Source organism: Miscanthus floridulus, chromosome 10, assembly GCF_019320115.1.
Source record: "Miscanthus floridulus cultivar M001 chromosome 10, ASM1932011v1, whole genome shotgun sequence".
NCBI classification, from domain to species: Eukaryota; Viridiplantae; Streptophyta; class Magnoliopsida; order Poales; family Poaceae; genus Miscanthus; species Miscanthus floridulus.
In genome coordinates this window covers 66,701,017-66,724,214 of record NC_089589.1, presented here as the reverse complement: position 1 = coordinate 66,724,214, position 23,198 = coordinate 66,701,017, and the positions used below count along the sequence as shown (strand labels likewise).

The 23,198-nt window shown below is 44.4% G+C and overlaps 1 protein-coding gene and 1 long non-coding RNA gene across 2 annotated transcripts; one reads left to right on the top strand and one right to left on the bottom strand.

The window, feature by feature from the left end:
* Positions 1 to 9,878: 9,878 nt before the first annotated feature.
* LOC136486696 (uncharacterized) lies at positions 9,879 to 14,046 on the bottom strand. The gene is made up of 4 exons (XR_010766921.1): positions 13,656 to 14,046; positions 10,892 to 12,470; positions 10,736 to 10,813; positions 9,879 to 10,130 (listed from the first exon to the last, which is right to left on the bottom strand). It is a non-coding gene; the product is annotated as an uncharacterized lncRNA (long non-coding RNA).
* A 1,271-nt stretch (positions 14,047 to 15,317) lies between these two features.
* On the top strand, positions 15,318 to 20,801 carry LOC136488802 (uncharacterized). The gene is made up of 6 exons (XM_066485613.1): positions 15,318 to 15,342; positions 15,393 to 15,475; positions 17,611 to 18,155; positions 18,293 to 18,359; positions 19,154 to 19,257; positions 19,524 to 20,801. Exons 1-6 carry the CDS (start codon positions 15,318 to 15,320, stop codon positions 19,549 to 19,551), a joined length of 852 nt encoding a protein of 283 aa, XP_066341710.1. The 3' UTR covers positions 19,552 to 20,801.
* Positions 20,802 to 23,198: the final 2,397 nt, after the last annotated feature.

The window sequence follows — 23,198 nt, the reverse complement described above, 5'->3', positions numbered from 1 at the left end:
AACAATCTTGTGATGCAAACTATTCATGAAAGCGCTCGATATCAGCTAAAACAGTCGATTCAGGCATAGCGCACAGTTAAGGTCATGTCCTCCTAGGAAATAGATCTACCAAGTAACGATCCCCACTCCACGGTGCTAACAGTGGAGTGAGAGGCAGAATCACACAGGCCATGATAACGGGCCATGGAACAGTTTTCGCTAGCCAATAGATCTACTCAAGATCAAACACGCCTTAACCGCACGCTATGCACGATCAAGATTGATGTAAAACAGCCAATAAAACATAACTCATCATTTAAAGTGTAGATTAGATCAGTTTAAATTAACAAATGATGGGTTAAGAAAGATATAAGGCCGATCTAGATCAATCCCAATTGGGCGAAGTGATATTGCTATAATTAAATAAATAATAGAAGCAATAGGCAATATCAGTAACTTAATGAATCTATCCGAAGGAACGCCACCCATAGATATAGTCGATAACTTGACCTTAATCTAGTTCGAGTAGTGGAGGTCGACCGGATCGATGCAGCCGTACTTGAACTAGACAAGAGTCCATAACTAACTCATACCAGAGTCGCAGTGGAGGTCGACTGGATCGATGCAGCTGTACGAATAGAGCTATAAGCCATGACGGTACTTACAGACAAGCAGTGGAGATCGATCGGATCGATGCAACCGTACTTGCTAAGAACTTGCTGGGATCTACTCTACTCCTACTCCTAAGGGGTGGTCAGGAGCCAAAAAAAGTAAATAACTTGGTATTTGATTGATTGTGTGTCCTTTACAATAGTCCGGGGTTTGATATTTATACCCGAGACCTACGTATGACTCCCATCTAAGCACGACTCATCACAATCTTTGGCCCTAAGAGAAAACATTCTTAATTTAAGATAACTTGGACTCTAATCTTTCCCTTTTTGTAGAGTCCATCATGTCTCATCCTGGCGCCGATCGTAGCATTTGTCATTATCTGCCGGCGCTGCTTGAAGAAAGTTGATTCTTGTGTTGCATTCGAATTAGCTAATTCCAATCTGCACGCAATTGATTCCCTGCTGACATTATCTTGGGAGCTTTTGAGTCCCTGTGACTCTTCTTCCAAATTTTGGTGTAAACAGTAGTACATGGGAGGCTCAGTGTAACCCTAAGCGCTGGAGTGTCTCCTGAAGGAGTGGTGGGAATCCTCCAACGATCAAATAGTCCGAACGCTCCCATATGTCATCCATTGCTGCAAAAATTCACCATAAGGGTTACAAACATTTTTGCAAATGAGAAATGACACTGGGGAAAGTTTGTCAACTTTACTATTATTAGGTTTTTGGTTATTAGTATTGCTATAAAACAATCTAACGCGTTCTAATCCTAGGGATTCATCCTACGGTCAAGCTCGACTTTGATACCACTCTGTCGGCCCCTCAATTTGAGAGTCCTAAGTGCATCTGTATTTGCGCCAGGATCACGCACAAATACGCACTAAATCACAGCAATGGTACACAGATATATAATAAAAGGTTCTGAGCTTTTATTGATATCTAGAATTAAGGTCTTACAATAGTAGCCCGAATGGGCATGGTCATAGGCTACATATCTAGCCAAAGACTATGGCCGTGAAATGACATTATTGGTGGTCTCTACAACGGAATTATTATACAGTGAAGCGGTGTCCTATTCCACAGGCAACTTGGGCACGGCCAAAACCCTAGCCTCGATGTCATACTCCTACAAACGTATCTCCTTATGGGACTCCTAATCCTCGCGGTATGCTTCCTCGTCGAAGTCATAGTCTTCTTCAGTGCCGAGGTCTGTGTGTCAACAACAGGTGAGTACATACGTACTCAGCAAGCCCCGACCATAGGGTGGAAATAGAAGTGTAGTGGTGATTATAATTAGGGGTTGGGCCCTAGTGGAGTATTACCATTCCCACTAGTACCCAGATTAGCGTCAATTCCATTACCAGTTTCATTCCACATAAAAGTAAAACTAATCATAGTATCCATCCTAGCATTTGCCCATTCCAAGGACATGGCTATTCGAAAAGGTTTAAGTAACTCTGCAGAGGTGTACAAATTTCCCAACATGATAGGTGCAACTTCATCCATGATCAGTGGACAAAATAGACCTAACGAGACCTCATACCCGAATGTACGCGACCTTAGATGTCCATATAACTCTACTACGACTTCTGAGGGGTTGGAAACACGAAAACCGGGAAGATACCAAATCCCCCCAATGTGATGATACCAAATCATCACAAAATAAAACATGGCTCGAACACGGCCAAGAAAATCAAGGGCTCAAATGCGGCCAAAAACCAAAAGCTTAACGTGGAAGATCACATAGCATCCACGCTAACCGGACCATAGAAGAAAACCTATCCCCCATGTCGGCTCCTAATATTCCACTGCCTACACCGGCCTCCTAGTAGAAATTATACTTCTATCTAATGGGGTGTGAGATCAAGCCTACCCATATAGACATGTGGTTGTATGTAATATCTCACTACGTGAGAGGGACTACGATCTAGTCCTTATGTGACTGAGGCGAGTATCTCCTATAGGAATACTCTCCAGGCATCCCTGCCATGGTATACTACCTCCATAGTATACCACCACTCGCCCCATGTCGGGGTTTAGTTTCAGGTTTAACAATTTTAAGTTCCATTATTATCCCTAAATCTAGTCATAGTGTGGAGCTCATGAAATAGCAAGATAATCCTTTATGTTAATTTAACAATAATCATAATGACCAAGCTCATATTCTAGGGTAATAATCTTATAGTCATGTTTTAGCATTTTAGTGGTTTAAAGCAAGATGGTAGGGAGGGGAGCTAGGACTTGCTTTGTCGTTGTCACCTTCCGACACGTCTACAAAATTCGGGTCCTTGTCCTCCTGACGATTACCGTCGTCTATCAGGCGTATCAATCGAAATAATACTACCACTAACCACAAAAGAAAAGGCAAAAGCAACCATAGAACAATATGGTGGTACTAGGTGCAAATAATGGGGGTTGGATTTTAGATGAATTTTAGAGGTGGTTTCATGTAAAAAGGAGTTAGGGTTTAAAAGTTATATATTTTATAAGTTTATCCTATAGCTATTTAACTAGGTGGAATTTTATATGCATTTTCTGGTGCATGAAAATATGTGCATACTACATGATTGAATCCCCTAGTGCATCTAGTTTATTTACAAATTTTCTAGGAATTTTTCTAAGCTAGGAAGATGCAATTTTAGCTCTCTTTGTACACTAGGCGGGTGTACCCAGCATTTTCTAAAGCATACCCCGTGTTGTGTGTGTAGTGTGTGTGTGTGTGTGCGAATGATAGGTGGGCCACCCTGCCTACGTCAGCGGAGATGGTGGCAGCGGTGTTTTGGCCTTGGGCCCATAGGTCAGTGAAAGAGAAAGAGAGGGGGAGGGACGGACGGGAGGCGATGGTAATGCCGTCACGTGCCTGGGCCACACGTCAGAGACAGTGAAGGGGAGAGGGGAAATGGTGGCGGGCAGGGGTAACTACTGTGATGTTAGAACAGGGAAGGAGGAAGGCTCGGCTCACTAGAGTTGGTCACATCGGTGGCGTCGACCCTTGGTGATGAAAGATGATGGGTGTATGGTGCTTGCAGGGTCACACCGCAGCCGATGGTGGGGTTGCCATCGACAACGGGTGCTCATAGCGATGGTGGTGGCTCGGCGGAGGGACTGCGGCAGCGCTGTGTTGTGGACCTAGCCTTACGAGCGTCTACCATCGCAACAGCTAGCGTGTACGTGAGTGCAGGTGAGCGATGAGTGTGGTGGAGGTGGTGTGGTGCCCTGGGCAACCTTGCTGGTGATGGCCGATGGTCATGGCGACTTGGCAGAGTAGGGCTCGCCGGCTACCAAAAGAGATAGGGAGGGGCTCTGGGACTCACCGATCACTCCAATCGGTCAAGGACACAGTGGAGAAGAAGAAGAGGGAAGGTAGAGAGGTGGAATGAAGGGGGAGATGGTGTGTTCCCACCCTCGATGGAGTGGATGGTAGAGAGGTCGAGGCGAGAGCGTTGCCCACTGGGCCTATTTATAGGCCGGCTAGGTCGGTGTCCCTATGACAAGATATTTCCCTAGCCACTCTTATCCACCATGTGTGCTCATGGTTGACCTTGTTAGGTCACTTCACCATAGTTGGAGCTTGCCCACATGCATGTTGAAGTGCCTTGGTGGCTACTCTGGTGGCTCGGCGTGGTGGTGACCATCACATCAGCGTTGATGAGTTCATAGTGATGGAGGAGAGGGGACAGGAGAAAAAGGGGTGTCGTGGGGTCTCATGTCGAATCATGTCACCGTTTACATCCACGGGCACCAGGGTGGCGCTAACGGGTGTTGACGCGCAGCGCTGCGCCGTGTACGGCTACCGGCTTCAGAGGTGGACGACGAAGCTGACACACAGGGCCTAGGCGTCAGCAAGAAGGAGAGGGGAAAGGGAGGGGCATGGGGGCGCATCGGGACAGAGCCGGCTCGTGTGGGAGAAGGGAAGGAGAGGGGAGGGAGGTGGGCTGCTGCTGCGGTCTGAAAGAGGGAGAGGGGAGATTGAGCCCAAGTGGCTTTTCTTATTTTCCTTTCTCTTTTCTATTTCCCAGATTATATATATGCGTATGTTTATATGATTTGAATTCAAATTTGAATGCACTAGTATGCAAGGTGTACGACCATAAGTTCAACAAGTCAAGCAAACATTCACACACAAAGTTTCACTCGTCGAGTTTTATTTCCTATGTTAATTTATTTGGTAAATGTTATCTATGTTGGTTATATATTCTAGTTCCTATGCCAAGTTTTAAAAAGTTTAAATTTTTAGTGATTTTCAAATTAGGTCAAATTTTTAGGGTGTTACACCAAGCTCCAAAAGTAGAGGACTTGGCCTGGAGCGAAGGCACCGGCCGTGATGAAGAACTTGCAAGTGAAGTGAACACCATCGTCTGGGGCAGTGTCGCTTGCTCTAGTGATGAGGCGGGTGGCTCCGGCCACCGTAGAGCCTGAATCACACTTGACACTGCCCCCTACCTGGCGCGTTAGCTGTCGCAGTGTCAAAACAGCGACAAGCATTGTTGTTCGAGTTGGTGTCAAAGTACATATCTCTGGTGGCTCGGGTGGACTCAAGAACACAAAAATCATAGAGAGGACGCAATGGTTTATCCTAGTTTGGGCCGATCAATGCCCTACGTCCAGCAGTTGATGATCCTTATACTTAAGAGCACCTAAAATTGGGGGGTTACAATAGAGTGTACAGGAGGAATGAAGAGATCTGGTAGGGGGTTAGCTTGGTACTAATCCTAAGGTTGCCTCATCGCCGGTGGAGTCTTCCCCTTGTCGGAGAGGGGGAAGACGACGGGTGTAGTGGAGGAGATCTTGGTGCCCCTCTCTCTCTGGGTTGTTCTGCTCTTGGTGCCGAGCAGGAGCAGATGAATGAGAAATGGAATGATCTGTCTAGGATTGTCCTTCCCCCTCTAGGATCTGACCTTACCCCTTATATATAGAGATAGGTCAGGTACATGGTGGTTTGGGGGGTTGAGCCTATGGTCTACATGCGTCGGAGTCCAGGAGGGTCTTGCAGCGGTGCTCTGTGGACCGTGGCGATGTCGTGGAGCTAAATAAGCCCTAGACGTTGTTCGGCTACTCTGTTCTGACACTCTGCGTGTCAGGCTATGTCGGCTTGGACCGGCCTCCCCCAGGTGGACCTTCTAGAGTCTTCTTGGTGGCGAAGGAGGTCGGCTCTAGGGGCTGATGTGTGGGCCAGGGAGCCCCTGAGCCCCTGGATATAAATGTCCATGTAGCCCGAGGCACGATGGCACGGCACGAATCCCGCTTTTTTAGATCGACACGAGCACGGCCCGGCCCGGTGATGTGCGGGCCTAGGCTGGCCTAGCCTGAGGGAGCAGGCCATGCCTGGGCCGCTGCTTAGGCCCATGGGCTGGCATGACATGGCCCAGCCCATGTCGGTCGGCCCAGTAGTGGCCCAGCCTCCCCCCTCCTCCTCACTCCTCCTCCCCTACCCAAGGCCCAGCGTGGCCCACGCACTCCCCGCTGTCCCTGGCCTACCTCCCCTCTCATATATAAGCAGGCACGCCCACGGCGGCTCTCCCTCACGCCTCACCCCGAACCCTAGAGCTGGCGCCGCGGACACCCCCTCCCCTTCCCTCACGTCAGGCGAGGTGAGAGCGGACAGGGACTAGGAGTCTAGGATGCCTCCTCCCTCTCCTCGGTGTCCTTGGCTCCTCATGCGACCTCTCCTCTCCTCGCAGCGCCGATGGCCGAGTGTGGACACCGACGCCCCTACCCCTCCCTCTCCTTGAGCAATGCCACTGTGGGAGCGAGCGCGCTGGCCCCGAGCTCTGCTCCGATGTAGATCCGGTGCCAAGACAAGCTCGTTGGTGGGTGGCGACCACTACCATCTTTAGCCTCATGCTGCCTCCTTCCTTGATCCCGCCTCCACCAGATTTGCGACGCTCGTCGTCCTCCTCACCATCCCTCACCTCCACGGCGACGCTAGATCGCCTCCGTGGATCTGGCCACGTTGGGTCTTCTCCACCATGGATCTAGCTCCACACCCTTGCCTCGACGCTAGCATGGTGCCTCCTCCCCGTCCCTGCCTCCCTCCCTCCCCCAGTCTCCCTCGATGGTGTGCGGCTAGGAGCGGGCGGGTGGGCAGATCCGGCGACTCCCTCCCCTCCTTGTTTTCTCTAGTCTCCATCTCGCTCACCCCCTCTTCATCCCCTCCTCTCCATCGCTTGAGGGAGGGCACCACCTGCGCAGCTCCTGCCCCCGAGATCCGGAGCTCCGCCACTCCTAGCCCCGATGGCCACCTCCTCCTCGCCTCCCCATGCTGCCGCTCAGTGGGCCTCGAGCTGGCATGGCTTGTGAAAATGGTCGTGCTTCTCGAGCTAGCCCGGCATGGAAATCAGCCCATTAGGCCATGCCTGGGCCGAAGGCCAGGCCCGTGGCCCTATGAGGCACGGCGTGTCATGCTGGCCCATTGGCTACCAGGCCATGCTAGCACGGGGCCATGTCGTGCTAGGCCGGGCCAGCCTGTTGGCCATCCTTACCCCTAGAGGTCAAGGGGGAACTTGTCTTCTTGTGTCACGCCCCGTGCGTGACCCTATCGGGGGAGCGGCTGGCAAGGCGCACAAGGTGCTACGTCGAGGAGTCCCCAAGCTCGATGGCTTGGGGCATGTCTTCTTATGCCCGGACCTTGGCTGGCGTCGTAGGCTAGGCAAGAGCCGAGGGCCAGGCTCAGGTTTCCCGTCAATCGAGAGCCTAAGGCTCGGGCGAGCCCCCGAGCTCTAAGCAGAGGCCCTGGCATGCTCAGACTCAGGCAAGTTCCTTAGTCTGAGGGTGCGTGCGAGCGTACCTAATGGGTATAGCCCCTGAGCCCCTAGACAATCCTAGAGGGGTCGGCCGGGGAGTCTCTTTGGTCGGGAACCATAGATCCCGAGGCTTAACATACCCATATGTTAGGATCTCGTCAGTCACCCTAAGCACTAATATGTTCTGGGAACTAGTACATAGGAACCTACACCCACTTGCTCCATGGGATAAGGAGACGACTGCGGCCTAAGCTTGGGCGATGTTATCACTGCTAGGTTGTAGTTGATAGTGTGGGAGGTGAGGGCATTGGGACCCAATCCTTTCTAGGTGTGTATTGCCATTGGCCCGGTATTTACGTTTCACAGTCTCAACGTGCCATTGTTTGATCTAGGGTGTCTCAGGGCTGAGTGGCAGGATGGTATCCTCCTAGTTTAGAATGTAAGCACAAATCAGCCTAGGTGGGGCACTGCTAATGATGGCGTATTTGGTGGATGTAAAACCTCTGCAGAGTTTTGGTTGATCGATCGATACATATGTCGTTTCTTCATGGCTATGGACCTTTCCTACGTTACTGCTTCACTTGACTAGAGAGAGGAGTCCCTTCTTTTCTTCCCTTGGGTATTTGTGTGGATCCGGCATGAGTCGTTGAGGCAAGGCACGAGAGAGAGTTGTCCTTGCTGCCTAGAGAGAGTGAGATGTGTGTGATTGGGATGGGAGAATGTGTGTGGATGAGATGGGTGTTGGCGGTCCTTAACTCCAATTTCTAATCACCAACTTTCATATAAAATATGCTCAAATAAACACCAAACTTAGACATAGGGCTTTAGAACTAACAATTTCCACAAGTTTTGGTGTTTGACCAATTGTAGAAGGACATATCGAAATAGCACAAGAAATGTACCTAAAGTGGACAAGAAATACAACAAAACAAACACCGGTGGCTAAGCAATCTTAAACACATATGCATTGACCATTGACCAAATTCCACATGTATTTGGAGATTATTATTCTGCAGGACATAAACACAAATACATGAAAATACACCAAGAAGGCGCTTTCCGATGAAGCGTAAAGCAGACATGCACAAAGAATAAATAGAAAGGCCCATCAACTCAAGTTATCTGGGCACAAGACCACCCAAGAAGCAGCCCACATCCACTCAGCAGTCCACCACGTGAAGGCGGTGACAAGAGGGTTCGGTCAAGGGTCGGCCAACCCCTGGGATCGGCCACCCCCCTACCTAGCCCGTTTAGGCCCAAACTTCATGTGCTGCCTCTTACTGCCTCTCCAACGTTGGTGCCATGTGTATTCTAGAGGAATTGTATGGAGGAATGGTGGTTTGCTTAAGATAGGAAGGCATGCAAGGAAGCACAACTCCACTCCATCTCCACCATTCATCTTATGATGGTTTGATCCCAGGGCTAAGGTGAAGAGGCACATGGATCGCTGACATGGCGCATTGAGAGGCCACCATTCCCCCTCTCCACCTATAAATACCCCCTCACTCCCTCTCATTCAAGACAACAACACACAACACAAGAGAGACACAATGTGACAAGAAGAGAAGAGCTCCATTCATATCTTAGCTCTCTAGCTAGTTCTAGTATAGGGAGTGAGTAAGAGTGGGGAAGTACCGGAGTTGTCGGCTACCTCCACTTGTGTGCTTGGGGCTCCTTGTACACACAACAAGGTTTTACCCCTGATGCAACGGCCTAAAAATATTGCAATATGCCAAAAATGGTTGCAATAGACAAAATTGCAACACAAAAAATTCATTGGGAGGCGTTGCCACAGTAACCGTGGTCTAAAGTTTGCACCATGGTTCAATTTGGTGTTGCAATAGGTTTTCCCCTTTTGCAACACAATAGAGTATTATTGCAACACCATATAGTGTTGCAAGCCATATTATAAGCAATCACAGTGGGTGTTGCAATAGCAACTATTGCAACACATCCGTTGTTGCTAGAGATACCTGTTGCCACATACCCAAAGAGTGGCAATAGTTGTACTAGCAACGACAATGGGTGTTGCAATAGACCTTATTGCCACGCATCAATTGCATTGCAGTAGATGTACCCTCTATTACCACACTATCTCTATGGTTACTATAGGTAAAATCCTCTATTGCCACATTATCTTTGTGGTTGCTATAGCTGAAATCCTCTATTGCCACAACAAATATTTGGTTGCCAGAGGTGGCCTCTCTATTGCCACACTAAATATGTGGTTGCTATAGATAAAACCCTCTATTGCCACGACAAATGTTTAGTTGCTATAGGTGAAAGTCTCTATTGCCACGATCAATACTTGGTTGCTATACTTGGACCCTCTATTGCCACGCTTACTATTGTGTTGCTCTAGTTTGGAGACTCTATTGCCACGCCCATTGTTTCATTGGTATGAGATTTCTTGCCACACCATTTGTTTGTTGTTAACTTGCTATAGCATATATTGCAACACAAAATGATTATGCCAATAGTCCAAATTGCAAAGTTTTGTTTGGTGGCTTCAAACAAAAATTACACGCCGAACAATATACGATGAATGAAGCATTTAGACATCCATTAAACCAAAATATATTTTGTTCGTACAAATCATTAATGAAACTATCCAATGTCAAACTTAGTCGATAACACACGCACAACTAAACACACATAAGGTATCCAACACACACTAGCTAGTTTGAACACATCAAAATGTAATGAGCTATGTAGCACTGCAGCAAAGGTTGTCTTGATGTTGATCATCCCATCAATCGTGCATTCGTGCCTCCACTCAAACTCCATCTTGCTCCTAAAAAGGTATATGCATCAGGCAAACTGAAATTTTATTATTTTGGCAACATCAGCATTGAGTTGACAAAGTCAGCAATTTGGAATCTTAAACGAAAGACTAGCAGGTTTGCAAATAAATTTGCAGAATCACTCAAAAGTAAAAAATGATCCATCAAAAGACGATGTGATCAATTTTTTTCTTACAGCAATGGCAATGTGTTTTGCTATCGGCTGCTGGGCTTAATGGAATGTACCCTGCAGCAACAATAATTTATAGAGATGATACCAAATTTGATAGAACAGAATATTGAGCTACAGGGTATAGACCATTTGTCAAAAACAGAATGTGTCTTGTTAATCCAGTAGATGATAATCACCAAGCACAGTCAGAAGTATGTTTATGGCAACTTGTTTGCACTAGACTTAGATGATAATCATATGGCAACTTGTTTGCACTAGACTTAGATGATAATCACATGATATAATGAAGTAGATTCAGATGCATCTCATCATAGCATGCATAGGATTGCTACAGAGAACACGGCAAAACCACTTGCACAATTTAAGCTTGAAGCTAAGCCTTGCTAATTAAGCTAGTCCACCCCAAACCAGAACTAAATTCACCTCCATGTGAAGACGATGCAGCTGTGTGTTGGATACCAAAGCGTTAGCAAACTATGCCTCCTCCTGCCCCTCAGTAGCCTGCACTTTGAATAATAAGTACAACTAATAATCAACAAAAAACGAAGGGCGGGCCTGGTGCAAGCGGTAGAGTCTTACCGCCTGTGACCGGAAGGTCCTGGGTTCGAGTCGCGGTCTCCTCGCATTGCACAGGCGAGGGTAAGGCTTGCCACTAACACCCTTCCCCAGACCCCGCACAGAGCGGAAGCTCACTGCACTGGGTACGCCCTTTTAATAATCAACAAAAAACGAGATCGACAGAGCAACTGGAAAGAAAAATTTCCAGAAAGTATAGCACAAGGAAGAAACTACATGATTCTTTTGTTAATTCGTTGTTTTAATTTAAGAAGCAGTGTACACTGAATATCTGAATCTGAATAGCCAACACTGAAATACTGAATATGTTTGGTTATTTACATTTTACATAATAGAGTAGCAGTAGCAGATTTCTTTGTTTATTTATAAATCATTACAAGCACTTGTGTGCAATGATTCTAAATCACAATCACTACATAAATTCATTTAGCATGTCATTCTCGCATAACTGAGTTGGTCTGTTTCGTTATCAATTGTGCAACATTTCTAGGAAAAGTTTAGGTATTGAGGCAAACACAATAATCTACTAAGCAGGGAAAGGACAGAGGATGTGCATACCATGGAGAAGTAGGTAGACAGTTCTGAACACAACATCGATAGTATGTTTCAATTGCTGAGAATTTCAGAACAAATGCTCTCTCATGCAGGAAAAAGAGAAGGCGTGCTTATTAGGCAATATTTCTAAAAAGTGTCCTCTGAGAACATAGTTAATGCGCACCAAAAAATGACCATGGAACCTAAGAATCGATGATTCCCTTATTAATGTAATAATATATGTTTGCTACTATATATTCTGTTACTCCAGCTATGGTGTCATGGTATGTCTTTTCAGTACTGACTAGAAAAGAATGCTGCTTCGCGGCGCCCTACCAGCAAGATTGTAAAACAATGATTAAATATCAGATTTATCTCATGCCAAAAGATATTCACAGATTATATAGAACTTATACGCATCTTGCTATGCCGAACAGGAATTTATCCAACAATCTGGGACACCATGAAGCAAACAAGCAGTCGAGGAAAATAGTTTTAACATGGCAGAAATAGATCAAAAGTGGTGTGTATCAATATAAACTTGGCAAATATTGCATCACAACTCGTTAAACAATGAAGCACTGAATTACAAGCATGATCAGGACATGTCCACTGATTATCTTGAGCTTAATCTGTAACAGAGAACAGAGAGCTATAAAATTACCATCTCTGAACAATAACAATTAAGCTACATCTTGTGGCAAAATACAGCTATAGCCAAAATTTCCCTTTCTTGTCTCACCAATTGTCAGAGAAAACACATTACCAAGAAAAAAGAAGAGGCAAGTCAATCAATTTATAACAGACTACCAACATCTCAATTAACATAGAGGAAGGTTTCTTCAACACCAAATGTCAAACTCAAATTTGTGGCACTTCCAGTCACACTCAGGTACTCAAAAGGATTGCAAAAATTTAACCAGTTAGTAAATGAAGTGAACTGCCAGGGGAACCAAAGTATATATAGGAAAACAGACGTACCATCAGCTAGCATCACAGGGAAACCAAAGTAGATGAACTGACAGGTCCTCTAAGGGAAGAATATGTTCTGAAACAGGGGCAATTTGTAAGTGCAATCTTAATCTACTATGAAGGAAAGCAACAGCAGCAAGTGCACCAATCTCAGATAGGGTCACAAATTCACAACTAAAGAGCAAGAATGGTACAGAAATTTAATCTTATAGTCATCCCTGAAAAGGAACACCTTACATGCTGTTGAGCAAATTAGCTTTCCCCCCAAGCTAGGAGCCCAAAATCAGTGGTAACAAGGCCACTGATATGCTATAGAGTTACAGACTGAGTAGCTAATATTTGCCAACATAATGATTGCTATAGATCCAGGTGTAAGGCCTGGTTTAGTTCCCAAAAATTTTCACCTCAAACTATCACATCGAATCTTGCGGCATATGCATGGAGTATTAAATATAGACGAAAAAAAACTAATTGCACAGTTTGGTTGGAAATCACGAGACGAATGTTTTAAGACTAATTAGTACATGATTAGCCATAAGTGCTACCGATAAGTGCTACAGTAACTAACATGCGCTAATGATGGATTAATTAGGCTTAATAAATTCGTCTTGCAGTTTCCAGGCGAGCTATGTAATTAGTTTTTTTTATTAGTATCCAAAAACCCTTTCCGACATCCCCAAAACATCCGATGTGACATCCAAAAATTTTCATTTCGCGAACTAAACACACCCTAAATATAAGTGAGCATATACTTACTAATTGAAAACAAATACATACACATGTAGCAGGCCAAAATCCATGGTAACAGTCACTGAAACGTTGCGAATCTTACAACACTATGATCTATATACCACCCAATACATGGTAATATACCTCTATCGCTGCTGTAAGCTAGCTTTGACTCAACTAAAGTGACAATCATTGATTCAAGAATAAGTATGTGCTAACAGCAGAAGAATCCAAAGTAGTTTTCGTTTATGCCTAGGTCAATAATCAATCTATTGTACGCTGCTGAGCTGGTGCACTGAAACAAATCAATTTATCCTGACAAGATCAAATAAGCCAAGAGAACTGGCAAATAAATCATAATCTGATTGAAACTAATCACTGAAGCACCGCCTGATACAAAATTACAGAAAAGAAAAATAGAGCAAACAGGAGAGGGATTGTTGGCCAACCCTAACCCTAGAACCACAGTTTACAGTACATCTCACAGAACTTCCATACACATTCATCAAGAGAAAACGGTGCCGGATCTCACCGTTGAGGGGTGAAGAAGCACAGCACGGCGCAGATCGGACGGAGACGACATGGATCAGGACCGGGTCCAGGCCCAACCCAGCCCGGGGCGAGCAGGGCCTGCCCACCCAAGCCACGGCAGCGGCAGCAGCTTGCCCACTCGGCCAGGGACGGCAGCGGCGGCACGTGGCCAGCCAGCTCGCCCGCCCAGCCCGGGCTGGCAGCGGCAGCGCGGGGCCAGCAGTACCTGCTAGGGCGGCGGCGTCCTGCCCCTCCGAGCGTAGCAGGGAGAGGAGAGGAGGGGCGCCGACAGTGGGAGTCGCCGTCTTGCCGACTGCCGAAGGAGAGAGCGAGAGGGGAAGAATCGCCAGGAAAAGACCGAGCGTCGGTTTCTGGATGTGAGGGGCCGCGTGTTTGGGCGGAGATGTCGTAGGTACGGATATTTTTCTAACGTATTCCCGAATTTGTTCAGAGGGGTTGAAATCTGTTCGTTTCTGAGTTTGGATATCATCTGATACTATATCTGTATCCGAATACTCAAATCGCATATTTATGGCCGAATTCGTTTGAGGGGTTGAAATCTGTTCGTTTCTGAGTTCGAATATCAACATCTGATACTGTATCTGTATCCGAATACTCAAATCGCATATTTATGATGTCAATATCCAATCATATTCTATCCGATATAATTGACACTATCTATATTTAAATACAAATCCGGACAAAAATACTAAACCGTCCGTATTCGATCCGTTTTCATGGTAGATGTGAGGGGCCGGATTTGAGATTGGGATTTTTGTTTCGAGCACGAGCGCGGGACATTTTGGCTGGTGGCTGCGGTTTGCGCGGCGGACAGTGGGAGTAGCTAATTTTGGGGTGCGTGTTATAGTTGGCATTTTATTCTCTCTATATATTTCTAATTTTTAATTTCTAATTAGATGTCAAAAAAAGCATGGTCCATTTATTATATGTAATATACTACATATACTTTGGAGTTTTATTAATTTTTGAATTTTACTATTTTTTGTACAGGAGTGGGGACCAAAGTGTACGGATGTTAGGACCATGTTTATAGTCAATAATTTTGAATTTATGTGTATTTAATGATTGAAAATAATTTAAATTTGAACTATATGTACCTTAGATAAGACTTTTAAAATTCATTAAAATATATTTAAGGACATATGTTACAAGATCTCATAATATGAATTTTTTATGATAATATCGACTAAAATTTACTCAATACTCCCTTTATCAACAAAAAGAATGTAGGGCCTTATTGGTTGGCTTTCAAAATATGCAAGGATTTGGCAAGCCATAATTCAGGCTATTGTTTGGTTTGCTACCAAAACTTACCAACATTTCACATTTAACTTTCCAAATCTATGGCGAATTTTTTACCTAACTTTGATTTGCCAAATCTTTGACATGACAAAAATTTGGTCGCAAACCAATCAAGCCCGTAATACTGACTTTTGTGCAAATCTCAAAGTTACATCATTTTGTTGATAAAGTGAGTATAACTCAGTGAAAAAGTCACATACTTTATGTGTTGGGGGCAGGCATCCTTCTTTGCCACCCCTCACCCTCTGTCGTCTTGTAGGCTGCTTCTCTAGCATTCAGCAACGCGGCAACTTCACTGGCGTGTGCGGGGTGCGCCACAAGGGCGTTCATCGTAGGGCGAATGGGCAGCCTTATGGGCGCGATTGGTATTCATCATTTCTGAGTGTTCAAGTACCATTTTGTCGTTATATATTAGTATCCGTCGTCTGTAGGAAATCTTCAGGTTTCGTCAGGTTTACGAGGATCATGACTGAAGGAAGGGACGCCCCGGGTGAAATGGTAGATGAGGCAGAAGAGCCTGTCCGAAGGTCGAAGGGTGTCGTTCGTGAAGACCGAAGACAGTCTGGCCCGGGTTGGTCCCCTCCCTGCGTCGGGCGAGGGCCAAGTGATCACTAGGGATTGTGTTGACTAGGGGTGGCGTAGGCTGTTTTGATCGGATTTACCTTGGTTACCTAGGATATGCTTCGAATCTACGGTAGGTGCAAAGGGCATTTTCGGTCCCATGTAAAGTCTACGTGTATATATAAATAAGACCCACAGCGGTTGTTGCAAGAAGGATGAAGAGTGATATATTCTATTTTAGAATCCACTTCGTCGTTCTCCTTTTGTTCCACCCCGCTCTCCCGCGAAACTTTTTTCGAGTTCTTGTTAGTTCGGCAACCACCTGGTGTTCGAAGGCCACGGCCTACGACAACATTATGCATATTGATATCTCTAAGTCTATATGCAGAACCCACATTAAAAATCGACCCTAAAGATAAAAATATCATGTTCACACCTAAAAATTTGTAAAAATGATTAAAATTTGTCAGAGATGCCTCGATATTTCATGGCCCGTATGAATTTTTAATACTCCTGTAGCAGCATAGTAACAGTAACTATTTCTATGTGAAGGAGTTGTTAAAAGTGCTTTTATCTCTATGTCTTACATTTGTCTCACCACTCCTAAGTTATTCTTCTGGTTCCGCCAATTGCCACATAAGATTTTTTCTTTCTTGTGTTATTTTTTAATAATAACATTTTCTAATAAAGTATAGTTAATTTTTGGAATTCGCATGGTTTAGGTTCGACCCACATTGGTGCCATAGCTTTTATTTTTCCTTTTTTATTTTTTTATTAATTAAGGTTGTGGTAACAGTGAGAAATTGCCAAAGCGCATAACATACTTCACAATTATGTTTCTGTCGTCAAGGTGGTCGAAAAACATAGGGTCGTCAAAAATACATTTATTACTCATTTCTTCCTAACCTTGCTCCTCCAACCTCATGTTGGCCAACGATTCTTTTGACGAGATTCCTTGGTGTTCTAGGTGGCCTTACTGACCTAGTAACCTTGATATACCCCTCCCCAGTGTTCCTAGAAGGTGCTAGCCTTTACTTGTGTATAACCCGAATTGGTATCAACAAATTAGTCTTAGGTTGATATCCATCGGTGCCATGGATTTTTTTCCTTTTACTGTTATTTCTTAATAATGTCAGCTTCTAATAAATTACAGTTAAAATTCGACAGGCATGATCCATCGATAGAGTAGTGTTAGGATCTCTTGAAAAATTAATCATTGTTCATTATATAGGATAGTTTTCAGCATTTGTCAACAACAACATTGATAGCTTGTTGGTTGTTGGTTGAAAGTATCTCGAGAATATGGGCTAGAGTGAAACTTATGTTCCTAAATATGTTTTTTATGATTTGTTTAAAACTTGTTAGAGGTACCCACAGTATAATTTGAAGTTATTTTCCACCAACATGCAAAAATTCATTCAGCCTGTTTGCTTGTTGGTTTCAGCCAGCCCAAACCAGTTAGCCAACAGTGTTTTTCTCTCACAACAAACCAGCACCAGCCAGCCCAAACCAGCCCAGAAACCAACCAGCGAACAGGCCGATTGACTATAAAAATAACAAATTAGTTCCAAAATTTTTATGCAAACAAAGCCTAACACACACAAACTTTCTCTAATAGCTTTCACTGTGCCCACATGGCTACACTACTGATTAGTCGAATTCCATGGTGGATCACTATGCCATACACAATCATGCACAAGGACATATAGGGCTTGTTCGCTTGTCTTAAATTTGGCTTGTTCGGCTTGTTTTTCAGCCGGAACAGTGTTTTTCTCTCACAACAATTCAGCCGGAACAGTGTTTTTCAGCCAGTTTTAGCCAAAATTCAGACTAGCAAACGGGGCCATAATCCTATAAATGTATGTGTACTCTACGTCGTAGAAAAAAGATATATTTATGAACATACAAATACATTTCAAGATTCAAGATGAATTTAGAAGGAAAATTCAAATGTATGCGTACTCTACTTTGCAAATTTGGTTTCTAAGTCATCATATGTCATGAAAAATCGTGTGACATTGAATCGTGGGGTATCATTTTTTTTTGCCTTTACCTATCACCAAATTTTTCAGCCGCCGCCAATTTTTTCCCTCTCCCGCCGTGCCACGCGCGTCTCTGCCTATTGGTCAATTGAAAATTCTCCACCGCCCGTGTCTGCATCTCTACTCGTCCCAAATTCACCTCCTTTGTCCACCCACCACCGCACTCCATCCACCCACCAGTCACCACCGCAAGCCTCGCCGCCGCCGCCCCAGTCCCTTCCGCTACCGGCGCCCTCCCCCAGCCGCACGGACTCTGCCCCATCTGCTTGCCACTGCCGCTGCATAAACGCCAGGAAGGAAGGAAGGAAGGCTGGGCGGCAGTGCGGCGCGGGTGCGGGCAGCTCCGGTCCCTTCTGTTGGCATGGCGCGGGTGCAGCGGCGGCGGCGGCAGCGCCGCCGCCGGCTAGCTCCATGTTACGCAGGCACGCGTGCTCCCTCTCTCTGCACCTACTGCTCGTGGAGGAGGCCGAGCTCGCCCGCATCTACGACGACATCCTCGCATTGCTCGACTCCTGCCTCGTCCTATCCGCCAGCGCCTCTGAGTCCAAGGTCAAGATGAAGGGCGACTACTACAGGTATTAGGGTCCCAGGTATTATCATGGTCGCCAGCAGATCTTGCCATGAGGGAGAAGCTGCTGCATCCCAAGAACTCCATTCGTTGTCCATGGCCTGATCCATCTTTTTTTTTTTCTGAATCTTTCTTATGGTGAAGGCGTGAAACCCGGCAAGTCGTATATGTCCGTGAGTCCTCCCATGGATGCCGCGTCCACATCACCCAGGTGATGAACGAATCACCCTTCTCTCTCACACACATAGGTACACGGTTATTTCAGTTGAGGTAGATCGTGTCCTCATCTGTTCTTTTTCTGCGTTTGGATATTGTCCTTAATCTATATATTTACTTCAAATTACTATAACCCTTAGTAGAGAAGAGGCCCTGCATGTGTGGTTCAGATTGAGAAGAAGCAACAGTTCACAAGTGCATTCAGTAGCAGTTCACAGCCTCCCAGGCAGCATTCAGTAGCAGTTCACAAGTGCATTCAGTAGCAGTTCACAGCCTCCCAGGCAGCATTCAGTAGCAGTTCACAAGTGCATTCAGTAGCAGTTCTGACTTATAATTTGGAACGGAGGGAGTACAAAACCTTGGATGATTCAACGCACTATCCATTCAAAGGCTCCAGAAAGGTTCTCGATGCGTCAACCTTGGAGATTAATGAGAAGCAAATCTCAGCTACTAGCAAAAGGTAAGAGTAGGAAGGTCCAAGGTTTCAAAGCGTACCTGCTCTGCTCTGTGTAATGATAAAGTTCAGACAGCTTGCATAAGCTGTCGTAGTTTCTGTAAAAAAGTGAATATATATTGATTCGTAAATGTATCTGATCCTTTATTGATTGGCTAGTAAGTTCAAATTATGAAATAGAATAATTTGACATACTGTAATTGCAAAATTATAAAAGATGCAAGTCCTTTGTACTTAGAGTTCCATGCCCTTTGGATGCCGAGTATCTTCCAGTGCTGCCATTGCAGTATCACTACTCATTACTTGACATGCTAGTATACATTCATGGTCTGCAGGTTATCAACATGGAATTTGGCATTGTTGAGGGCCTAATGATGACCGTCCATGCAACAACAGGTTCCTTTCACTGTTTTTGGATTACATTGGAGACTGTTGAGTTGTAAGCTACAATTACCATACCTTTCTGAATTTACTTTTTTCCAATAAGTTTACTTTCATAATTTCCCACTGTTCAGATGCATAGGCATTGTGAATTTATTGTTTCAACATTACAATATTTAGGCTTGTTTCTCTTTGGACAAGTTTAGTGATCAGAATACATAGTACTATCCTATTTGAAAAGTAGTGGGGGATTTGGAAGTATATTATGCTAGCTGGAGTAGGGCAGCTAGGTAGCTCACATTATGTAACTGTGGTTTTTTACAGTGTGGACATAGATAACTTCCAGTGCTAGCTATGGGACACTTCTTGAATACTGTAAGAAATGATTGGCTCTTTCAATGAAAATAGTTGGTCTATATTATTTTTACTCATGTTAAACCATCAGATTTTAGTCCCATCTCATATAATATTTGCCATCTAAGGATCAATGCACTCATACACCAACACTCATCACATTTTGTTTTAGTTTGCTATGGCCTTGTTTAGATACCCTCAAAATTCCAAGTTTTTTCACTCTCTCCATCACATCAATTTTTAGCCGTTTGCATGGAGCATTAAATGTAGGTAAAAAAAATAACTAATTGTACAGTTTAGTTGGAAATCACGAGATGAATCTTTTGAGCTTAGTTGGTCCACGATTGGACAATATTTACCAAATAAGACGAAAGTGCTACTATTCATCGGGTTGAAATTTTTTTCAATCTAAACAAGGCCTATGTTGTCAAAGCACTTTGTGTTGTCTTTCTCTGATTGACCAAAGCTGTAATCATCAAAGTTTTCAACTTCAAATACTTCGTTTTAATTTCTAGAAGCTGCTGCTTGGTGATCTGTTTTACAGATTATTCTAGGAGGTGGGTTGGAAGAGCAAACACTAACAACAAGCTGACTTGCTGATGATTCAAGAGATTTTTTTCTTCTAAAAATCAATTGATAGTGTACACAGACCTGCTAGCTTCTATGCACAAACATGTGATGTATGTAGCTGATAGGATCTTTGGTGACACCAAACATGTCGTCAATATTGTGTCATGGTGTAGTGTGGTTTGGATGTAGTTGTTTATTTTGGTAATGGCTTGGATATGTGACCTGGTAACAAGTGAGGTCATGTATTTTGGGTGGAGTTTGGCATGTGACAATTATTTGAACATATAACTCCTACAGCAGGCGTTCCTCACGTCATCAATGGACCTGGCGGCCAGTGGTATGTTGATCAGGGACACACGTGTTCTCCTTCAAGAGCTTTTCTTCTGCAATGATGTTCTCCTTGTGCCTAGAATTTGTAATTCAGCTGCGCATGCTCTAGCTAGTTTAGGAATGAGTTGGGACCCGGGTGAGTCTTGTGTTTGGACAAACCCCCTCCCAGAGTTTGTAAAAAGTTTGGTGACTTGCGATGTTGTCGAGTCTCTGGTTTCAATAACAAGGCTGTAGAGCTAGCTTTGAGTAAAAAAAACTATGAATGAATCTGATTTACCAAGAGATGTAATCAATGTGGCCATTTTCAATTTGCCTGACGGTTGTAAATTAATTTTGTGGTCAATTCATTTTAATGATGTGGGAAATTCATTTTAAGGTTGCTTCACAAGGTACCTTCTCTATTTACTTGAGAATAGAAAAATATTATGTTTGCATATGAAGGTCTTCTATGTTTACTTAAAAATGAAGTCGGTATATAATCCGAAAGTTGGTACGCATGAAGTAATGTAAAATTGGCATAGTGACATGATCATGGGAACCACTATGGAGGTTTGACATTTTTTGGCTCCTCTGACCCTGGCTTCTCTGATACATGGAGTCAGAGTCACTAAAAGCCCTACCAAACACGCCTCCTCTATTGGTGCTTCTTTGTTTTGCTCCTCTATTGGTGCTTTTCTATTTTTTTCTTCTCTCAAGTTGGCTTCAGTGTTGTATTTCTACTAATATTTTCAATCACTCATTTATAAACGGTTTAGTATGGCTGTATGATCACATAGCGTAGCAGAGTATCAAACCTTTTGGCCACAACTTATTGCGACGCACACACTAGTCTATAGCAACACAAAAAAAACCGTGGCAATAGTAACATGATATTGCGTCCATTTAAGATTCTAGTTGCAATAAGTACCTAACAATTGCAACGCCACAGAAGATTATTACAACCCCAAAAAACTGTGGCAATACGAACATGCTATTGCATCCATTCAAAATTCTGATTGCAATAACCACCTAGCAATTGCAACACCACTGAAGATTATTGCAACTTAGAACAATCGTGGTAATAGTTACAAGCAAAAGCAACCAAATTCAATATAGTTGCAATAACACCAAGTAATTGCAACGAAAATCAAGACTAATGCAACTCCAAAACGCCATGGCAATAATGCCAACTAATTGCAACACAATTTTTAAATGGTTGTAGTAGCGCACACCTGTTGTAACTACTAACCACACATATTGCAACACATTTAGTTTGTTGCATTATAGGCGCATATTGCAACCATTTTACATAAAGGTTGCAATACAACCCCCTGTGGCAACCAAATTAGTGGTGTTACAATCATGTGGCGTGGCATTAGAGGTGAATCCTTGTAGTGCCACTTAGCAGAAGGAATGCCGGCAATCGTCGGCTCCTCTCCACTCGTACCTCTACGATCCAAATGCTACTTGGAGTATAAGGTTCATGTTTATCTTTGGTGGTGAGTCCTACTTTAAGTTAGGCTTGTTCATTATTTACTTGCGGGTTCGTCATTCGTCCTTGTGACGAATACTCTAGTAAAGGGCCCTAATAAAGACGGATAACCTGATTGATGTTAGAATAGTAGTCGATAGTGTAGACGTGGTGTCTAGGCTAGAGGCTACCTTTGTTTGCCTCGCACTCCACGGTTGAGAGGGAGGCGACAGGTGGCGACGGCCATGTCCCTTCCTCGTAATCCCCCACGTCCGGGTACGACGTAGAGCCATAGGCCGGCAACGCTTGGCAGACCAAGTGTTATCTGTTGCCCGAAGCAAGTCTATAGTGGCAAAGCTATCTTAACTTAGGATCTCTATCCCTAGAAAACCTGACTACCCAGGCTATCCTTCTTCTTGTTATCATTAGGTGAACTAGCTTAAGAGACTCTTACACCTCCGTTCCTCGTGGAAATACGATACCCTGAATACTTCCGGGTGAAATGCTACAACGGTAATTCCGTGCGCTTGCGGATTATTTCTGTATGCGTTAAGAAATACCAACATGCATTTCTAGCGCCGTTGCCGTGACACGGTTGTCGTAATTATCTCTGAACCCAGTTCACCCGTGTATCTTTGTGTTTTACCTTTCAAAAAAATATATCCCTTTTTCTTTTCATCATGAAGCCTTGAACTCAAAATCTTTTTGCGCCTAAGGACGAGCTCTTAGAGCCACCACCATCGAAGCCAATCACAGCTTCTAGCTATGAACTCCGTCCTGGCTTTATAGCCATGGTTTGGGAACAAACCTTCTTTGGTTAAGTTTACAAAAACTCTTGCCATCATCTATGGGAGTGCTGAGCAGCTCTGTGCGTGCTAGACAATCTTAGGCATGGGCACCAGAAAAACCTCTGGTAGAAGTTGTTTCCCTTCTTTTGAGAGGGCAAAACAACCTCCACCCACAACGTAGGCAAGGTAAACAGAGATTGGGAAGAATTGAGGGACAAATTATGTTCCGTATTCTTCTCTATATCTCAAATTGCTTTCCTACGACAAGAGATTCTCAGCTCCCGCCAACATGAGAAGGAAACCATAGGTGTAGCCTAGGCTAGATTTCCAATCTTAGCACACTCTGGCCTAGCCTTGTTTATACCAGACCATGTGTTGATACAACATTTTTGGTTACGTCTTAAGCAAGGAATCTGCCCTATAGCTTGATATCACTACCGGAGGGTCCTTTGACCACAAAACCATAGCAGAAGGAGAAGCGCTTCTAGATCATTGTTGACGGTTGTT